Source organism: Pectinophora gossypiella, chromosome 20 (genome assembly GCF_024362695.1).
Source record: "Pectinophora gossypiella chromosome 20, ilPecGoss1.1, whole genome shotgun sequence".
Lineage (NCBI taxonomy): Eukaryota > Metazoa > Arthropoda > Insecta > Lepidoptera > Gelechiidae > Pectinophora > Pectinophora gossypiella.
The window spans coordinates 1,606,303-1,627,433 of record NC_065423.1 but is presented as its reverse complement, the minus strand read 5'-3'; the positions used below and the strand labels follow the sequence as shown (position 1 = coordinate 1,627,433).

The 21,131-nt window shown below is 37.1% G+C and overlaps 4 protein-coding genes across 4 annotated transcripts; 2 read left to right on the top strand and 2 right to left on the bottom strand.

Annotated features, from left to right (window-relative positions):
• Nucleotides 1–11,907: 11,907 nt before the first annotated feature.
• Nucleotides 11,908–13,171, top strand: LOC126375927 (3-oxoacyl-[acyl-carrier-protein] reductase FabG-like). Its single transcript, XM_050023026.1, has one exon. The coding sequence runs from the start codon at nucleotides 11,956–11,958 to the stop codon at nucleotides 12,712–12,714; it is 759 nt and encodes a 252-aa protein (XP_049878983.1). The 5' UTR covers nucleotides 11,908–11,955; the 3' UTR covers nucleotides 12,715–13,171.
• Nucleotides 13,172–13,754: 583 nt separating this feature from the next.
• Nucleotides 13,755–14,828, top strand: LOC126375930 (uncharacterized oxidoreductase TM_0325-like). The gene has a single exon (XM_050023029.1). The coding sequence runs from the start codon at nucleotides 13,902–13,904 to the stop codon at nucleotides 14,655–14,657; it is 756 nt and encodes a 251-aa protein (XP_049878986.1). The 5' UTR covers nucleotides 13,755–13,901; the 3' UTR covers nucleotides 14,658–14,828.
• Nucleotides 14,829–15,096: 268 nt separating this feature from the next.
• On the bottom strand, nucleotides 15,097–16,233 carry LOC126375928 (3-oxoacyl-[acyl-carrier-protein] reductase FabG-like). The gene has a single exon (XM_050023027.1). The coding sequence runs from the start codon at nucleotides 16,153–16,155 to the stop codon at nucleotides 15,400–15,402; it is 756 nt and encodes a 251-aa protein (XP_049878984.1). The 5' UTR covers nucleotides 16,156–16,233; the 3' UTR covers nucleotides 15,097–15,399.
• A 2,589-nt stretch (nucleotides 16,234–18,822) lies between these two features.
• Nucleotides 18,823–19,953, bottom strand: LOC126375931 (3-oxoacyl-[acyl-carrier-protein] reductase FabG-like). Its single transcript, XM_050023030.1, has one exon. The coding sequence runs from the start codon at nucleotides 19,866–19,868 to the stop codon at nucleotides 19,113–19,115; it is 756 nt and encodes a 251-aa protein (XP_049878987.1). The 5' UTR covers nucleotides 19,869–19,953; the 3' UTR covers nucleotides 18,823–19,112.
• Between the last annotated feature and the right edge of the window lie 1,178 nt (nucleotides 19,954–21,131).

The window sequence follows — 21,131 nt, the reverse complement described above, 5'->3', positions numbered from 1 at the left end:
AGAGAATAAAAGAAATACTTACTTAAATATTTTTCTAGGATTGGTAAATTGAACTACAGATGCTACAAAAAATCTCGAGGAGTGAAAATCTGTTATTCGAGCCTCACATCCCAATACTCGACAAAAGGATTAGAAGAGAGAGAGACAGAGAGAAAAAAAAACATTAAAAAATAAATAATATACAGGGTGTTAGTGACATCGTAACGAATACTCAGGGGTATGATACTGACCATGATTCTGAGTATTAACACGGAAAATTCCACTTGATATTAATCAAGTGGAATTTTCCGTCGCAAAATGCATGTTTATTTGTTTTTTTTTAATCATTTTCAATTAACTAATTCAATTAATTAATTTTTAACTTTTGCAATGGCAAATTCTACTTGATATCAACTCAGAATAATGAGCAAAATCAGTACCTATTCGTTACGATTTCACTTAAATCCCATACAAGTACGTACAGGCAGTCATACAAGTGCATATGAGTGTTAGTACCACCGTAACAAATACTGAGGGGAATGATTCTGAGTTGATATCACGCGGAATTTTCTATCGGAAAATTTATGACAATTGTATTATATACTTTTGCGACGGGAAATTCTACTTGATATGAACTCAGAATCATGGTCTGTATCACCCCTTAAAGTTTTCGTTACGATGTTACTAACACCTTGTATGTATCTATGTTATCTTGACACCTCTTGACACGCATTACCTCATATTGTCGATAGACAGAGCGACAATTAATAAAGCTAATGCGTAACGGAGCGGAGTTACTTGTTAACTAACGGTATGAAATCCGCGTCTAGTGTACACGATTATAATTTATTATGAATAAATGAAATATTATCAACGCCTCGCTGCACTCCCCGACAACGCCACTGGCAATGGTGTTTGCTTTGCTGAGTTAGGGATGGGGTGCGCCATTGTCGATGTCTCTAGATCGAAACTGTGAGCTACATAAAACACATAATAACGGGTTGTTACCGCGTTTAAATCAGGGATATGAGACTCCCGATATTTCGACACTGTTGCAAGTGCCATAATCACGGGATGACTGATGAGATTGGAGTGGAGTAGGTAGATCCATCATTTTCTACGGGCAGACATATCTGTCTACCCTCTTTCTTTGCCGCTTGTTTATGTATTTGATATCGGAATGTTCGGAACCGTCTGAACGCACCAAACTCACTACGACAAATTACACTCACTGTGAGCTACTAACTGTATTACGATCCCAGTGGGGACATATCACAAAAATCACTTTGTGGTCCCTAGTTTGGTTAGGATCTACAGGCTGATCCCCTGATTGTCCGAAAGTAAGATGATCCGTGCTTCGGAAGGCACGTTAAGCCGTTGGTCCCGGTTACTACTTACTGATGTATATACGTAGTCGTTATATGAGTCATGTCAGGGGCCTTTGGCGGCTCAATAGTAACCCTGACACCAGGGTTGATGAAGTTGGTAAATTACCTCACAACCCACACGATAGACAAAGAAGAAGTGGGAAGAACGCTTGACTTTCGGACAATCTGGTGATCAGACTGTAAACCAAACCAAACTAGGGACCGCAATGTAATTTTTGTGATATGTTTCCAACGGGAATCGAACCCAGGCCCTCCGGATCGTGAGCCCAACGCTCAACCACTGGACCACGGAGGCCGTTCTTCCCACTGAGTAGTAGGTATTATTATTTCCATCGACTCGTCATCCTAACGTTCCCTCCCTATACCCCCTAGTCGACTTCCTTCATACTCGCGCGCACTCGTTCGTACCATGCCTTTGTCAGGAACAATTGTCGACAAATTAGAAATGAATTGAGTTATTTAATATCAACCAGTAATATTATTGTTTATTACACAGTTATGGAACTCCTGTGTGCGCTGTTGTTATTAAAAACTCATTTTTCGCATGGTTTGCTTGATGAAGACGCTAACTTGTGTTTCTATCAAGTATAATGGCTTGCTTTAGTATGTATTACGTACTTACTGATAATGTATTTTTTAATACTACTTACTCTAATTAACAATGATAATAACGGCCTCCGTAGTCCTGTGGTTTGAGCGTTCCGGAGGTCCCGGGTTCAAATTCCGGTGGGGACATATCACAATGTGATCCCTAGTTTGGTTAGGACATTACAGGCTGATCACCTGATTGTCCGAAAATAAAATTAAGCAATAACTAATACCTTTTTGCAAATATAAATCCTTAAACAAAACACTTACAATACAATACAAGGAATAAAAATATAATTGCTATTCAAAAATCTAGATTAAGTAAATTAAATTCTTCAGTTATGTATACGTTTTTACTATAAAATACCAGATAATATATTATTTTAAATTTGTCAGAAAATAAATTAAAGCTCACGTGAAGCTTACTTTATGTAAAAAAACTTATTATAAGATTATGACTACCTAAATGATAAAAATGTCTGGTATTGAATGTGTTCCTCTAGTTATTAAATAACTTGTAATATATACCCTCATTGGTTTTAAAAGATGTGTTGCTGTTGCAGTTTCTTGTCATTTGTTCTCCTCAGCCATAACACTTTGCCAAATGACGTAAATTCAAAAATGTTACATTGGCCTTCAACAAGTTTATCCATGATATTAACGTTGAATAAATGATTCTGATTTCTGAATAGTTTGCTAAAAACTTCTTCACCTACACTCTTCATTTTTATTTTTATATATCTGCCACTCAAAAAGTAAACGACACACGATAAATAATATTAAAATCAAATCAAACAGCTCGAGGCTTGCATATCACGACAATCCTACGCGGAAAAACAGGAGCAAAAATAGTGTATCTCTAAAAAAATGTTTTTTGTGAGGCCCATTGGATCCACTGTCGATGCATAAATGCCCCCTAGGGGGTACTCCGCGACCGATTTATCCGCAGTATATCATACCCTAAGTGCGGACCTGTCATATGGAGCGAAAATATATCTATTATGATCTGATTGCCTGGGTCCTACCCTGTACCCCTTTGCTTTGTACGATTGACTAGGGAATTCGAATTTGATTTGTTTGCGTGCTTTATTTCGCTACTAGGCGTGTTTTTGGTTGGATTTATGTTAGTTGTATTGGAAACGTCTTTGAGGGTGCTTATGTATTTATTTTTTAAATTTAAATTCTATTTCAAAAATATCTTTATTCAGCAGGTAACATAGTTACACTTTGAATCGTAATTTTTTACATAACGAACTATTGAAGCCTAAAACTATTGATGCTGCAATAGTTTCAGGCGTATGAGACGTTTCTTATGTTAAAAATGACGATTCAAAGTGAACTTACGCACCTGTATAGCCGGGGAAAAGAAGCTGCAATAAAAACCTCGGCACAGGGCCCTAGACGTTCTTTAAAGAAAAATAAAGTATTATATTGTTATACAATTTTATAATTTGGTTACCTAATAAAGACACTCAAGAAGAGCTTACTTGGAACAGATTAAAGAGAAAGCGAACGTGAAAGAATTGGCCTTTGATAGAAAAGAATTGATAATGCTACACCGACAAGATCGTGGCTCTTACATTAGTGATATGAATAAAGGCACATGACGTTCACCACTGTAATAATTAAAAGGGAATATATACATATAGGTACATACAGATAGGAGTATAAAATCTCAATTGGGAATGAAAAGCAAACCATAGGCACACACCAGACACTGCATACAAACTACCTCGTTTTACACAGACACAACACATTCATCTTCTTATCGTGTCGATGGCAAACTAAATAATATCGGCCCAGAACTTGGCAACAAGTATGGCGCTATCTGTAGCGCTCATCAGATCCTCCTGCGTGCAGGTGTTCGGATACACAGGACACGATGTACGAGATAAGATGTTCCATCGTTTGGGGAACAGTGCCTCACTTGCACTTTAAGTCCGAGCCATCCGAGAAACCCCACCCGAACAAATTGTCGTTACTTCGGCCTACCTGAGTCCGAAGTCTATTTAGAGACTTCCAGGTAAGCCAAGGCAAATCAAGTCCTGGCGGAAGTCTTTCGGACGGAAAAACAAAAAGTTTTGGGAGGTATACCCGTTCCTGCCAGATCCTGCATCTTTCCTTAGACCGGTCATCATCACGTAGAGGCGACACACACTTGGCGATACAACACATTGACGTTATCGTACACGTGCATCTGTGTGTGTGACGTCTGACGCCATACGATTCAAGACTAAACTATGTCCGAGGGGGAGCGAGGTAAACCTGGCTCAGCCGCTGGTGGTGAGCGGAGAGTTGCCGTTCTATACGTAGTATTATTCCTTATTTTATGCCGTAGGCTTACGCAGTGAAAACAGAAATCAGAATTCCTTTTTCAAAATTTCCAAACTTACTGACCATAAATTCCGATTTGGACGGCGAACAAGTCACACGGAAGGGCTAAAGAAATCGTAATCTGACCACCGATGTGAAAGGGTCCAAAATATTAAGTCATCTGTGAGAAACGATTAAAAATGTTATCTTAGAAAAATGGTGCTTCTGCGCAATCGAGCTCACATAATTTCATTAGAAAGTTAACTTTACAGGGGAAGAAAAGGGGTTTAAAAACAATTTTGGCAAGTTATCGAGTTTTTCTTTCAACCGTCAAAGAGTATTGTTAAAGGAAACTTTATTCTTCTTATTTAATTTACTGTATTTTTTGTATTTTAATATCAATTATCCTTATAACGTGTATTGAGTACTAAGTGACAACAAATACATACATACATAATACGTTTTTTAGTTTGAAGACATCATCATCTCCATCATCGTTATCCCGTATCTCACGGGGTCCGCTTACCTAACCTAAAGATTTGACAGGCCCAGTTTTTTACAGAAGCAACACAGTTGGCTCAACCTTTATAGAGGGCGATACGGCTCACGACCTATCACGTTGATCCAACAGAAAGCTCAGTGAGGTGTTGGTACTTAGTTCATCGTGCGATGGTTGTTCATTCGACAACCCCATTGGGATATAGTCGTGTATGTAAAATTACGCCACAGTCAAAATCACCCTAAGGTCCGACAAAATAACAGAATTAACTGACCCTTATTATGAACCTTGAATTCACAACTGTAAAGACTGTTATAATAATGAAATATGCAGGCACTGAATTAAGGTTGGCATAAATAAAAATTAAGCTAAGCAGTACCCCGTTCCCTCCCAAATATAATTAAGTATAACTCAATAAGATTACCTTTAGCGTACGCCAAAACAAAAACCTACGAAATTTTATTAGCATTATTTGCATATTAAAATGATAATAACAAAACTGTGGGTTTGAGAGGGTTGTGGTTGGGTTTTGAGGTCAGTTTTTCATAATTATATCGACGGACAAACATTTTTTTTGAGAGCCGTGGTAGCCCAATTGGTAGAACGCTTGCAACTCACTTTGAAGTCGCAGGTTTGAGTCCAGCACAGACTAAAACCAATGATTGTCAAATATGTTTTCGGATTCATGTTTGGATCATAAATGATTAAACGTGCTCAGCTGTGAAGGAAAACATCGTGAGGAAACCCACATTCCCGAGAAATGCATTTTCGGAGGTATATGACCTAACCTGTATTGGGCTGGTTTTCTCTTCGCGGGTTGGAAGGTTAGACAGGCAGTCACTTTTGTAAAAAACCGGACCCTGTGAAAAGGTAGCTAGAGAGATGATGATGAAACATTTTTTTTTGACGTGAAGTATTGTAGGTTCTGCAATAACAACTAGGCCAGAAAGGGACAGACATAATGTACGGTCACGAGCATTAATATGTATACACTTTGGTACCATGTCACATTAACTTTTTTGACAAATTGAACTGTAAGTCTCACTAAATGTCAAATGTGTTAGTGCGACAGAGTCCTAAAGTGGGTACATTATACTGCTCATGTCTGTACCTACACTCTTAATTAATGTCGGATGATGAAGATGATGGCTGAAACATGCCTCAATAAAAAAAAAACAAAAATCATCACTTGGGTTTACTTAAATTAAACAGTTTGTATGACATTTTAAAAACGTTTTTAGCTTTTTGGCTTCCGCAGTTAGTGATGCGCTAATGACAAAGATTTGGCGCGTAATCTTGGCCTTCAAAATACTTTGTCTTTATTATTATAATACTTAAGTAATTATTTTTTTACAAATTACAAATTACCATCAGGCTGGGGCTTTAGTCGATTATGATAATCGACTAACTGACCGAGAGTTTTTTTCACATGTATTATGTCATAGAAAAAAAAATTAAGAGAAAAAAACACCCGAGCAAACCAGCACAAGCAAGGTAGTCCAACGAAAAGGATTGATACAACCCTAAAACGGGCCGTTTTGTAATTTTTCATAATTTCACGCGGTGAGTACTCCGACCGAACACAAAGACTTCGGTATTATTAAGTAAGTAACACTGTAAAGGAATAAGGGTCGACGCTCATACCACTTATGGTGACAAAAATACCTACATCTAAATGGGTGAATATCAAAATGTGCCAAGTTTGGTGGCGAACTGTTATATATTTTTTTTGTGATAAAATTGGGGAAATTGGGATAATTGGGAATTGGAAAATTCCTTTTTCACGTCGGAACCGAGGATCCTTTTGGATCTTTTTCATGTCGGAACCCAATTTTTCACGAAAAAATAATATGAAATTTCACCACCAAACTTGTGAGATTCACCCAAATACATAAAAGGAGAAACTGACTGACTCACTGACTGACATATCAACGGACAGCCTAAACGGCTAAACGTAGGCACTTGAAATTTGGAAGGGACGTAGCTTAGGTCCAGTAGAGGTGCACTAAGAAAGGAATTCCCGAAATTCCCACGGGAACGGGAATTAGCGGGAAAAAACATTTGTATGAAATTATCTAAACCACGTAAGATAGATGTTTTCAATCTAGCAAGCATGTATACCTTAGTAAATTTAAAGTACAGTTGTGGATATATTTTGAAAAATGGGAGTTAGCGGAAAAAAATGTTGTATAAAAAATCTAAACTGCATAAGTTAGATGCTTGAAATTTGACATGCACTCCCACACACACAAATAACTCTCTTTTATTATAACACGCCACGCGGACGCAGTCTTGGTATAATAAAACAAGGTATGATCAATCCTATGAAAAGCCATCATTGCTAGCCGTTTGATGACCTTGGCGAAGCAAATAGGCATCTCGCTTGATATACAAAATGTTTGACGGCTGCCTTCAACTTAATTCTGTCAATGTAAAATTTTTAGAAGATTGTTTAAATTTAACGTTATAATGTTCAATAAACGATATCACTGTATGACACTTGTGCGGTGTTAGTGACATCGTAACGAATACTGAGGGGGATAATAAATTCAGACCATGATTCTGATTTAATATGAAGTGGATTTTTTTGTCGCAAAATTCATGTTTTTTTAATTTGTTTTTTAAATTATTTTCAATTCTACATTTCAGCGATGTGACAGGATTTTTACAAAAGCGAATACCTGTCTGACCTTCCAACCCGTGATAGAAAAACCAGCCCAATACAAGTTAAGTCACATGCCTCTGAAAATGCATTTCTCGAGAATGTGGGTTTCCTCACGATGTTTTCCTTCACCTGAGCACGTGATAATCATTTATGATCCGAACATGAATTCGAAAACAAATTCGACAATCATTGGTTTAGGCCTGTGCTGGTTTCGAACCTGCGACCTCAAAGTGAGAGGCAAGCGTATCAGTAATCTTGTTCATGACTCTGTGTAACTCCACCCTAAAATAAGAGAGTAAAGGCTTAATAAATAGCAAAACCGAGGAAGAGACCCACATAAATTACATTAGAATATAAATTAATATGATCACACTATACTGAAAAAACCACACTCCTTCCCAACAGGAAAACACCAAAAATGTACCCTAAATTTCTGAATCTAAAGTCTAGAGTTGTTTAATAGGATGGTTTTAATGTTTTTAAACTAAATAAAGGTGGCAAAAGAACCGAGGGTGGACTAGAGATATTTGTTTAATCATTTTTTTTTAGTAATTAACACTGTGTGGACGAGGTTGTATATATCAAAATATATTGTAATATCTAACTTTCTGTTGTATAAGTAAGTATAACATAATATTTAAAGCATCACGACTGTATCCCATAAGGTTCATCATATCCAGCTTACGACATCGTATCAACAGTGGCTGTAAGTTGTCTTTGATTACTTGTGGCTCTGCCCACCCCATTAGGGATAACGGGCGTGAGTTTATGTATGTATGTATGTACGACTGTATCCCTACAGGGGTAGTAGTAGTGTGTAGTATCTGACCGTGAATATTAAAAGCATACTATGCATAAATAAATAAATGAATAGTACCTACATGGGTGTCATACTAAAACCAAATAACTGTTTGGGTGTTCGATAACTGTCTGTCTGTATAACTGTCTGTTTGGCTATGTGTTACACTCATTCCTCGTCGGCTATAAGTCCATGTCATCATCATCATCATCACCAGCCCATTAACGTCCCCACTGCTGGGGCACGGGCCTTCCCTATGGATGGATAGGGAGATCGGGCCTTAAACCACCACGCGGGCCCAGTGCGGATTGGTGGTTATTAACGACTGCTAATGCAGCCGGGACCAACGGCTTAACGTGCCTTCCGAAGCACGGAGGAGCTCGAGATGAAAACTTTTTTTTTTTTGTGGTCACCCATCCTATGACCGGCCTCTGCGAAAGTTGCTTTACTTCAACAATCGCAAACCGAGCGCGTTTACCGCTGCGCCACCGAGCTCCTCCTAAGTCCATGTAACCGGCCACAAATCTTGGAAACCCCGTGATATCAATTAATTATCTATGATTCAAACATGAATTCAAACTTTAAAATTCGAATTCAGTGATTCAAATCCAGAGCTGTGATTCAAAATTCGAACGCGTGAATAGATCAATTTTAAAAAGATACGTACAATTCTTCTGTCGGTTTTTACAACATGTCCGGGACGATAAGCAGCAGAACGTGGGACTTATACGTATATTTGAATATTATGTACCTGTCTCACCTTGCAAATGACAAGTTCTCATCCGCTGCGTGAAATAGAAATATGTCGTGGCCAGAATTGATCATTTCAACCAGATCAACTTAAACTGACCATATCGTTTAAACATCAACGTTTAATGATATTTATTACAATCCACTTTTGGCCATATCATTAATGTAGGCGGTGCTCACGCTATGTGGTGTAATAAAAATGCGAATAGTGTTGCCCGATAATAGATGAATTTCTTAGGTTCAAAATCATTTACCTGATCGATGCTATTGATATTGAAAATTGAACATTTACATCGATTAATCGTTATTCGATCATAATCTGAATCAATTATATTCAAATTCATATTCAAAAATATCTTTATTCAGTTGGTAACATAGTTACATTTTGAATCGTCATTTTTTACATTAACGAACGTCTTATCCGAACGTATAGCCGGGGAAAAGAAGCTGCAAGAAAATTACAATTGAGTTTATTTAGCTGCCTAATATCACTTCTCAGACAGTTAACCCCTTACATATCGATACAATCGACTGGTTTCTTACTGAAAATGATCGAGTCTAAGATCTGGCCACGACACATACATTTTCGAACGTGGGTCGATCGCGAACGATTTAAAAGTTAGGACCCCGGTTCTATTTTTCGCTCCCAGTTGAGCATAGCAACTACGAGCTTGTTACTAGTACAGTCATGAGAAATATAATGTACCCACTCTAGAACCCTGTCGCACTATCATATTTGACATCTAATGAGGCTTACGGTTTAATTTGTCAAAAAAGTTAATGTGACATGGTTGCAAAGTTCATGCATATTAGTACTCGTGACCGTACCCAATTTAGGACTCTATCGCACTAACATATTTGACATTTAGTGAGACTTACACTGCAATTATTAAAACAAAAAACATGTGACATGGTACCAAAATGTATGCATATTGATGTTCGTGACCGTACATAGATTAATTGGAGTAGGTGTAATATCGTAAGTAAACAACACGGTGGACTCAGGCCGAGGCATGATTGAGCCCAACGGCTATCACTGACTCGCACTACGTATACTACGACTTATATCACTTGATACTTGGACGAAAACATAATATCGTCGCCTTATAGTGAAAACTTTATTAACGATCATCCAAAAAAAACTTGATTTTCGTGCAAAAACAGAATATATTTTCTGGAAGCCAAAAGACAAAGTCATATCAAAATACAAAGACAAAAAGGAATAAAAATGAAAAAAAAATCTATAAAATGTTCTGCTATCTTACACAGCCTTTTAAAAAATCACATTCCGATGTTATTTCATCCAAAAAAAGAAAACTGTATTGTTTTCAATTAAATCCGATCCGGGTCAAAATTTAAACCACTTTTACCTGTATTAAAACTAGCTTGTCTATTGCGAGGTTTTGTTAACCAAAATAACATCAATACATTTTCATAAAATTGTTCTTCATACGATGGCGGATCTGATTACTCGAATTGGGAATATAGTTGTAAGCTTAAAAATATTGATTTATTTTATAAATCTGAGATGTGCTTATACTTAGTTCATCTTACGCAGTAGTTTTAGGCGGATGGGACGTTCATTATGTAAAAATTGACGATTCAAAGTGTAACTATGTACTACTAACTTCTCTTCTATCGTGTGGGTTGTGAGGTGGAATATCAACCTCTTCAACCCTGGTGTCAGGGTTATGTACTTGAAGTATTATCTGAAAAATCTAAAGTGTGTGTGTGTTCTTTTTAGTATTATTGTGTTATTATTTTCTTTGCGTTTTCTTTTAAATGTTAAGATTCCAACACATTAATAAATCTTATTTTCTTTGTTTCTTTCAAAAAAGGAAAAAGTCGCTCAAGGATCAAGACTATTAGGTCGGCGTATAACCATGCTCTATGCAGACTCGTGACCCAAATGTTGTGATAGCTCCCAATAACACCCGGCAGCGCCCAATTATTGCCATTATTAATTAACCTGCACCAACTTACTCGGATACGTACCCCTACAAGGATAATATACCGGTAGAACATGTTACTGGCAGGGAAAGTACCTACAATTTAATTGGTTGTCTAAACTAAAAAAAAAACCCGCCTTAAGAAATCTATCAAAGATTTCTTGCCTTAAGAAACCTATGAAAGATTTCTAAAGGCGGGTTTTTCCCATTTTACTTTGAATTTTAGGTATTTTTTTAGGCAAGAGGGAAACCACTGCCCTATTTTTCCCTAAAAAAGTAGCATGGAAAATGCTGCACCGACAAGAGAGTGGCTCTTAAATTGATGATGATGATTTATTTTTTGTTGCACCATCCCGCATCCAACAACAAACAAACAACTTTGTAAATGTTTGTTTCCTTTTGGTAGCTGCCTGAAAGAAATTGCTCTAGAGCAACAAGACCGCCCAAATTGTACTGTATTCGTGTGTTATGTCTGATTGCTGAAGGCCCCTGACATGGCTCTGTAACGACTACTTACTTACATAAGTAAGTAGTAACCGGGACCAACGGCTTAAAGTGCCTTCCGAAGTACGGATCAGCAACGCATTTACTTTCGGACAATCAGGTGATCAGCATGTAATGTCCTAACCAAACAAGGGACTACAAAGTAATTTTTGTGATATGTCCCTACCGGGAATCGAACCCAGGACCTCCGGATCGTGTGCCCAACGCTCAGCCACTGATCCACGGGGGTCAGACAAGAGTGAAAATCAGGTAAAGATGCCACGAAAATGTTTCAATTCATCATTGAATAGGCAACCTGACAATGTTAAGAATTACGTAATCGTGTAAATAATTCACTTGTTGTGATACACTATGAATTAGACTCCACCAAATATTGTAGATAAACATACACAGGCGTGGCCTTGAGATAAAAATACACATTGTATATATCCGGCGTCAGTTTTTTCTTATATTAGTATGTACACTGTGTTTGAAGGAAAACGACTGTATTTATCATTTTAAAACTTTTGTGTCGAATAAACATGACGTTTGTTAATAAAGTGGTGCTTGTGACAGGTGCTAGTTCGGGTATCGGAGCTGCTACAGCGATAGAATTCTCCAAAGAAGGAGCACACGTTGTTATGGTCGGAAGAAACGAAGAAAAAATCGGAAAAGTTGCAACAAAGTGCACCCGAGTCGGACTGAAACCTTTAGTTGTCATCGCTGATGTATCCAAAGACGACGACGCAAAAAGAATAATGAAAGAAACTATTGAGAAACATGGTAAACTGGATATTCTTGTGAACAATGCTGGATTCGGCAGACCAGGATGTTTGTTAGACGGAAGTGTTGTAGAAGCTTACGACCAAATTTTTGATACTAACGTTAGAGCTGTGATTTATTTATCAACATTAGCTACTCCTTATCTTATACAAAGAAAGGGAAATATAGTCAATGTGTCTAGTGCTGCAGCTAAAACCACCCCTTGGGCAGCAGATTCCTTAGCATACTTTGTTTCCAAAGCTGCTGTAGATCAATTTACACGAGGAGCAGCATTGGAATTAGCACCTTATGGAATAAGAGTGAATGCTGTAAACCCAGGACCAGTTAATACTGATTATCTCAAAAATGCGGAGATCAATGCAAAGTTTGAAGAATTTTCAGTAATGACAGCATTAAATAGAATATCACAACCTGAAGAAATAGCAAATATGATCGCTTATTTGGCTGGAGAGAAAGCTGTAGGCATAACTGGATCAACATTTGTTGTGGACAATGGGATGCTTTTGAAAGTTAACTAACGACTCAGTTGATACTCAAATATAAATTGATGCCTTTGCATTCCGTCAAGGATATTATCAGACTGATTTTCGTCTTGTTTTCACTTTGTTACGGTTGTGTGCAAAAAATATTGCAGATATGTTTTACTATTTGTAATTTGTTAATTTTATACTTGTTACGAAAAAAATACTATAAAAATAGTCACACCTAAATGTAAAAAGTGACATATTTTTTAAGTTAACTGCGTATTTTTATACACATAAAAAGACTGAATAAATAAATTTATCTCTCATGTCTTTAATTTATCACTATGTTGTAATCTTAGTAATTTTATGAACTGACCGTGTATTAGCACCTAAAAATGTATCGCTCTTATTTATCATTTTAATGTTGGTTACATAATAAAATAACTACAAATATAGAGTACCTACCTACGAAATATCGGGAGTCTCATATCCCTGATAATAACGCGGTACGAACCCGGTATTATGTGTTTTAATTATCTACCTACTACCAAAAACAAAATCCTTTTAGAGAACGTGTGGTTCTTGCATCTTAGCGTCACGGGTGTATAAACTATAAACTTCTGCTTATCTCTTCGGTGATACAAGTCTGCTTTTATGTTATGTTATCAAAAAAATAAACTGACAAAATGTATGACGACGACAAAATATCATTTTTTTTGACACAAAATCAAGCTGCAGAGCACCGACATGAAGATTAACAAGACTAACTAAACTAGAACACATTAATAATACCCATATAAAGGTACATTTAATGTTGCACCCATCCCAAAAGGTTGCAGAGAGCTAATTTAGGTGGTATGGTATGTCATACGTCGACCATCAGTCCAGATGACAAGGAAAAGGCTTCAGATAAACACCATGTTATACTCCGTCATACGCAGACGGCAGGCTTAAAGAACTGGCGATGCATAATTAGGAGGGCTGACCTCTAGTTTATATGTAAAAGAGACAGAGAGACATATTTGTTCTTGTGGTATCAGATATAATTTGTAGGTAAGTATATATAAGCCATCGTGTCGTGTCCACCAGTCGCTGGGTTGAATCGATCTCGGACTGCATCTGATTAAAAACTGATATGGTTTATTTGTGACGGTCTTGAGATAAAGCATTATTAAGCCATTATATAACATATTTTTTTTAATATTATACTGTATTTACTTTCTAAGTGAACGTGAAAAACAATGAGTTTCACAGACAAAGTGGTACTTGTGACAGGAGCAAGCTCAGGAATTGGCGCTGCTACTGCGATACTTTTTGCAAAAGAAGGAGCCAAAGTAGCAATGGTTGGAAGAAACAGTAAAAAACTCAAAATAGTTGAAGAAAAATGTTTTAAAGTTGGCAAACCTCCTCTTGTTATAATTGCTGATGTGGCTAAAGATGAAGAAGTGAAAATGATTATCAAAGAAACTGTAGATACGTTCGGGAAACTAGATGTCCTTGTCAATAATGCTGGATTTGCAAAATATGGGACTTTATCTGATGGAAAGTATCTCCAATGCTATGATGAAATAATGGCGGTTAATGTTCGCGCTGTGATCAACTTGACAATGTTGGCTATTCCTCATTTGAAAAAAACAAAAGGGAACGTAGTGAATATATCTAGTGTGTCGGCAATGTCATTGCCACCAGACGTAAAGTGGATGCCATATAATGTTTCTAAGGCAGCGTTGGACCACTTCACACGCGGGGCAGCTAAAGAACTTGCTTCTTTTGGAATAAGAGTTAATTCTGTGAACCCAGGACCTGTTCGTACGGATTTCTTCGAATCTAGTGCTGCTGGAATAGAAGTTGATGATTGTACAGATATGTGTCCTCTAAATAGAGTATCTGCCCCCGAGGAAATCGCCGATTTAATAATGAATCTTGCTGGTGAGAAAGCTATAGGTATAACTGGCTCTATATTTTTAACAGACAACGGTTTTATTTTAAACAGATAAATATTCGTTTAAATGCAGAGCAAAATTATGGTTCTAGGTGATTTTAAGAAAAAAGTAGAATTATGGTATTCCTCGTATCTTGTTTTTTATTTGTTCTACCTATCCTTCGCCCTGCTACATATTTTTACATGTCAATAGTTTTTCTACGTGTTTAAAAAATACTTATTTATATTTTCTTCTTTTACCGGGTGCAATCTGAGGCAAATATATAGATTGTATAATGTATATAATAGATTACTTATAAGTACGCATAATCTATCACAAATCGCGTCAGCAAGATAACAGTATGGTCTCAGTACATTGGAATGGAGTTATAATAGAATATACAAACAATATAATAATACATCAGTCATCTCTCTAGCATTATCTCGTTTTTCACAGCGTCCGCTTACTTAACCTAAAGATTTGACAGGTCCGGTGTTTTTACAGAAGCAATGGCCAATTATATCAGTCAATTTATTACCAATCAAATAAGCATTAGAAACAAATATAATTTTTCTATTTTTTTTAAGGCCTGATGGTTCGTCATTCATCCCTTTGAAGTTTGTTAGGTGTTTGGCGTGAGATGCGACTTGTGTGGATACTTTAGCCACATCCCATATCGAAGGAATTTCTTCCCGTCCGGCAGCAGCAACTTTGACAGCAGAAAGTCTGAGAGAATCTTTTGTTTTGCTTGAATAAACATTTTTAGTTTTATTGATCTAAATAAGCAAAAAACAGTTTTTACCAAATAAGATTTCATTTATTTCTTCAATAGAATCCCATTGTCCACAACAAATGTTGACCCAGTAATACCAACAGCGTTGTCCCCTGCCAAATAGGCGATCATATTTGCTATTTCTTCAGGTTGTGATACTCTGTTCAAAGCTGTCCTATTTGTAAGTTCTTCAAATTTGGCATTGATCCCAGCGTTGTCCAGAAAATCTGTGAATACAGGCCCTGGGTTGACTGAGTTCACTCTAACACCATAAGAAGATAGTTCCAGAGCCGCACCACGGGTGAAGTGATCCAAGGCTGCTTTTGACACATAATATGATAATGAATCCGGTGAAATAGGAGTGGTCATTGCTGCAGCACTGGATATATTAACCACATTTCCTTTCGTCTTGATAAGATGAGGAGTAGCTAAAGAAGTTAACTGCATCACAGCTCTTACGTTGACCTTGAAAATGACGTCATAAGCCTCTACGATACTCCCGTCTGCTATACATCCAGGCTTTCCCAATCCAGCGTTGTTGACAAGAATATCGAGTTTGCCAAAGGTATCAACAGTTTCCGTTATTATTCTTTTAGCATCGTTATCATTGCTCACATCAGCAATAATCACTAGAGGTTTATTTCCAACCGCTGCACATTGTTCCGCGACATTTCTTAGTTTTGTTTCGTTTCTCCCAACCATCGAGACATTAGCACCTTCTTTGGAAAATAATATCGCTGTAGAAGCTCCAATCCCCGAGCTGGCGCCAGTTACAAGTACTACTTTATTAGCAAAACTCATTTTGTTATTCACTATTACCACTAAAGTTCTATTCACATGGAATGATAATTACGGACTGCCAACATTCGACTTTGAACGTCTAATATACTTACTATATTTTATCTAAAGACCGATATAACAATCTGAGCTAAGTGTACACGGTTACGTTATCGCGCAAAGCGACGTTTATCGAGAGGTTCAACAAATAGCCGAACAAAATTTATTTATATAGGCAACATTTGGTGCGTCTATTGGTTATGGGGGCGATGGCTGAGACAACGATAAAATACGTAATGGAAATCTAAGAACAGAAACCAGTCCAAACAGGTTTTTTTTTTCTTTTTATTTGTTCACAAATCTTAATAAAGGTATATTGAATACGAATGTTTCGACTACATTTTTTATGACTGACCTGCTATTTTAGAAATAAATGAATAAATAAAATACTTAAATTAATAAATTCAATCAAAACATATGTTAATATTCTACTCCATACAAATAAAGTACTTAGATAATTTTTGTTGAGTGCTGAGCTCACGATCCGGAGGTCCCGGGTTCGAATCCCGGTAGGGACATATCACAAAAATCGCTTTGTGATCCCTAGTTTGGTTAGGACATTACAGCCTGATCACCTGATAGTCCAAAAAGTAGGATGATCCGTGCTTCGGAAGGCACGTTAAGCCGTTGGTCCCGGTTACTATTTACTGATGTAAGTATGTAGTCGTTCATGAGTCATGTCAGGGGCCTTTGGCGGCTCAATTATAACCCTGACACCAGGGTTGATGAGGTTGGTAATTCACCTCGTAACCCACACGATAGAAGAAGAAGAATTGTACATTTAACAGTGCTTAGAAATCCTTAATGATTTATTGATCTAAAAAAAGCCATCTACAAAATCAACACAAACATTATTCTAAACACTCTCAATGTACCAACAAAAAAAAAGTCAGAATCATCAAATGACAAACACGTGAATGATAAACCGGTAATTGTACGTACATCTTCTCAAGTATTTTGCATTTTATAATAGTCACATCATCATCATCAGCCCATTAACGTCCCCACTGCTGGGGCACGGGCCTTCCCTATGGATGGATAGGGAGATTGGGCCTGAAACCATCACGCGGGCCCAGTGCGGATTGATGGTTATTAACGACTGCTAATGCAGCCGGGACCAACGGCTTAACGTGCCTTCCGAAGCACGGAATAGTCACAATGACTAGCAAAATGGTTTAGACATTTGGCTAATGTTTATCGTCATGCAGATTGCGTCATCATAACATTTTTGACATTTCGTGTATGTGCCGTGACAGCCAAGTTGCTGGAACGCTCGCCTCTCATTTTGAGGTCGCAGGTTCGAATCCAGCACAGGCCTGATCCAATGATTGTCGAATCCGTTTTCGAATTCGAGTCGAGTCGATTCGATTCGAGTGTTTGGATCACAAATGATTATTACGTTCTCAACGGCGAAAAAAAACATCGGGAGGAAACCCATATTCCCGAGAAATGCATTTTCGATTGGGCTGGTTTTCCTTTCGCGTGTCAGACATGCAGTCGCTTCTGTAAAAATCCGGACCTGTCAAATCTTCTGGTTATATAAGCGGACTAGGGAGATAATGATGTATGTTATGTAAGTTATGTCAAAGAAAACTTTTGTAATTATTTGCTTTAACCCTTTCAAGGACACTGACCACCGGTCACTGATTTTTTGTTGATAGTACGACACTCGAGATCGAGATAATATATTCTGTACACATTGTCCGTGAAAGTGTTAAACTTTCCTGGATAAATACTCGACTGCCTTGGACACAGATGCCTGTCGCCAGTAGGTGCCCGTAATCCCTATGGGAGCAGGCAGAGCTAGTAACCAGGAGAACACTGCAGTCACGCAAAGTATTGCAGAGGAGTAGTACGACTTATAACATAACATAAGCTTACAACTGTATCACAATTGGGGTAGTCGAAGGAACATCCAACGCAAGATGGATTAAGTACCCACAGTTTTCTGTTAGATAAAAGCGATAGCTGGTGAGACGTATTGCCGTTTATAATGGTTGAACAAACTGTAAAAAGTATGTTTAGGTTATTCCCCTCCGGACTCGTGGTCACACCAGGTTGTCACACCAGTATGACAAACAGGAATCAGTAGGTAACATAGTTACACTTTGAATCGTTATTTTTCTTTACATAGCGAACGTCTCATCCGCCTAAAACCGACCCTGCAAGAAAAACCTTGGCGCAGGGCTCTAGGTGTTCTATAGAAAAAAAAACATAAAATATAGTTATATAACCCCCTCCGGTTGATTGAGGGGAGGCTTGTGCCCAGCAGAGGGACGTATACCTATAGGCTGTTTATGTATGTGTATTTTTAAATAATCACTAACCACTAACTTATAAGAAACTTTTTTTTAAGTTTCTGTTTAAAGTTGATGTGAATAAGATTAATAAATCCAATTTAGAAAATAAAATGAATGTCGACTCTGTGTAATGACGAGCAATACAGCAAATACGTAGATACTCGCCAGTAAAGACCCGAGTCCAAGTCACATAGACGGAACGTAGTTGTTCATCATGTTGCAGAGTGTATCACTACATTAGAGGTATATTTAGTAGCAATAAACAAAGAATATGAATTAGAAATTGAAAGAAAAATTTACTTCTAAATCAGAATCAAAAAAAGAACGAACATACAGATTATAAAACGTTTAATTTAAAAAAAAATATTTCACTCACTTATTTAAATTGATAAATTACCAAATTATATAATAAAAATTAGTAAACACGAAACACATATCAATAAAGATAACCTACTAATCTGTTAAGAAATGAAACAGAAGCATCATTTTCTGAAAATATTAAGGTTCCATTGTTAAACAATAAACACTTACAAATTTAAAAATAATTTATAAACAAAGGCCCTATAATACTCAACTGTGAAAGCCTTTTTTATTTAAATATTAACATAAAATACAACACAATTATTGTTTTACTAGTGCACCACAATCAACTACAAATATAGATCCGGTAATGCCCACAGCTTTCTCTCCAGCTAAATATTCAATCATATCTGCTATTTCTTCAGGTTGTGATATTCTATTCAACGCTGTCAAATGTGTGAAATTTTCAAATTTAATATCAAGTCCAATGTTTTTTGCGAAATCAGTAATGACTGGGCCTGGGCTGACTGCGTTCACTCTCACTCCTGAAGGCGCCAGTTCCTTCGCAGCCCCGCGCGTGAAATGGTCTAAAGCTGCCTTGGAAACGTGATATGAAATCCAGTCAGGAAAATGTGGGGTAGTCACTGATATAACACCGGAAACGTTGACAATATTTCCTTTAGTTTTGATAAGATGAGGAGCAGCTAATGATGTAAGATGAATCACAGCTCGAACATTTACGCTGAATGTTTTATCGTAGGATTCAAGAACTTTCCCGTCAAGAATTGACCCAGGCTTATTCAAACCAGCATTGTTGACCAGCACATCGAGTTTGCCAAACTTATCGATAGTTTCTTTCACTATTCTCCTCGCGTCGTCGTCTTTAGATATGTCAGCGATGATAACTAGAGGTTTCTTTCCAACTTGAGCACATTTATCAGAGACGGTTTTCAATTTTGTTTGATCTCTTCCAACCATGACGACGTTGGCTCCTTCTTTAGCAAACAGTATGGCTGTAGAAGCTCCTATTCCGGAGCTGGCTCCGGTCACTAATATTACTTTGTTCGCGAAACTCATTTTAACAGAAAATTCAAACTATGGAATTTATTACACAACAAATACTTAGTCTACGCTGTGCTGTTGATAGAATACTACTGAATAAAAATCATACTTCCCATATTTATATGCAATCTTGATACTCACAAACTTGTAATCTAAGTAGATTTTATGATGAGTCATACTGATATCCTAAATTTTAGTTCGCTACATTCAGGTTTTTTGTAAACAACATCGTCATGTTAGTGTTGTTAGTAAATTTGATATGAATGATATTAAGAGTGATTATCTAATTTCTGGGCTGGATACTAAGAATGTCAGGTCATCTAACGGACACTTATTGAATAAATTAAATGTCGTGGTAGCCGAGTGAGCATAACGCATGATTCACACCATGACATCGTGGTGTTGAATTCATGTTTGAATCATAGGTACAAGGCCTTAACGTGCTCAGCGGTGAATAAAACTTAATAAAACTAGGGATCACAAAGTATTTTTTCTGTTAATTCTCCAAAGGGATTCGAACCCAGGACCTCCAGATCGTGAGTCCAACGCTCAACCACTGGACCACGGAGGTCGTTATGATTTAGATTAATAAGTTGTCTTCTCACCTTGACCACAGGTTACAACACATTACAACAGTTACCATAAATGATTCATCAAATCAGTCTTAGGACTTCCTATCAGTGGCTGCAAGTCATCTTCTGTCTACTTGTGACACAGAAATATTTGTTGCCCAGGCTCCAGATAATGTAAAAGTACGGTTGCAAACGATTTAGACGAGCGACAATAACAGTGATCAAAAGATCACTGAAAAAAATCAAAAGATGATATGATCCTACAATTATTATTTTTATGTAATCGTATGCAACTTGGATAAGTCCCTTGAACTGGTGTTTGCCAATGTTGAGCAAAGTGTTGCCAAACGTCAGTGTAATGAATCACACACCTATACCTTTAGATCACTTATGTTATAAGATTGCAATATTGCGCAACTAGAACAAAGATATCGATATCAAACTCGTGTATAGTATTAGAGTTCAATACCTTAATACGATAAAATCGGTTATTACATTTACGTAAGGAATTTATTTATATTTGTCAGGTAACGATGACTTCATGTTTTAAACTAGTACTTATTAATAAATTTATATTTTTGATAGTCATCGTTACTAAACAAACACAAATCATTTTGGTCGCCGTGTCCGCGCAAATTAGGTACCTATATGTACCTAAAGTAATTATCACTTCACATAATTTTTTGACATGACTTGTTATTGTGCC

Excerpts from the sequence above, each read along its gene's own strand:
- LOC126375927 (XM_050023026.1), top strand. The coding sequence starts at position 11,956 with ATGACGTTTGTTAATAAAGTGGTGCTTGTGACAGGTGCTAGTTCGGGT.
- LOC126375930 (XM_050023029.1), top strand. The coding sequence starts at position 13,902 with ATGAGTTTCACAGACAAAGTGGTACTTGTGACAGGAGCAAGCTCAGGA.
- LOC126375928 (XM_050023027.1), bottom strand. The coding sequence starts at position 16,155 with ATGAGTTTTGCTAATAAAGTAGTACTTGTAACTGGCGCCAGCTCGGGG.
- LOC126375931 (XM_050023030.1), bottom strand. The coding sequence starts at position 19,868 with ATGAGTTTCGCGAACAAAGTAATATTAGTGACCGGAGCCAGCTCCGGA.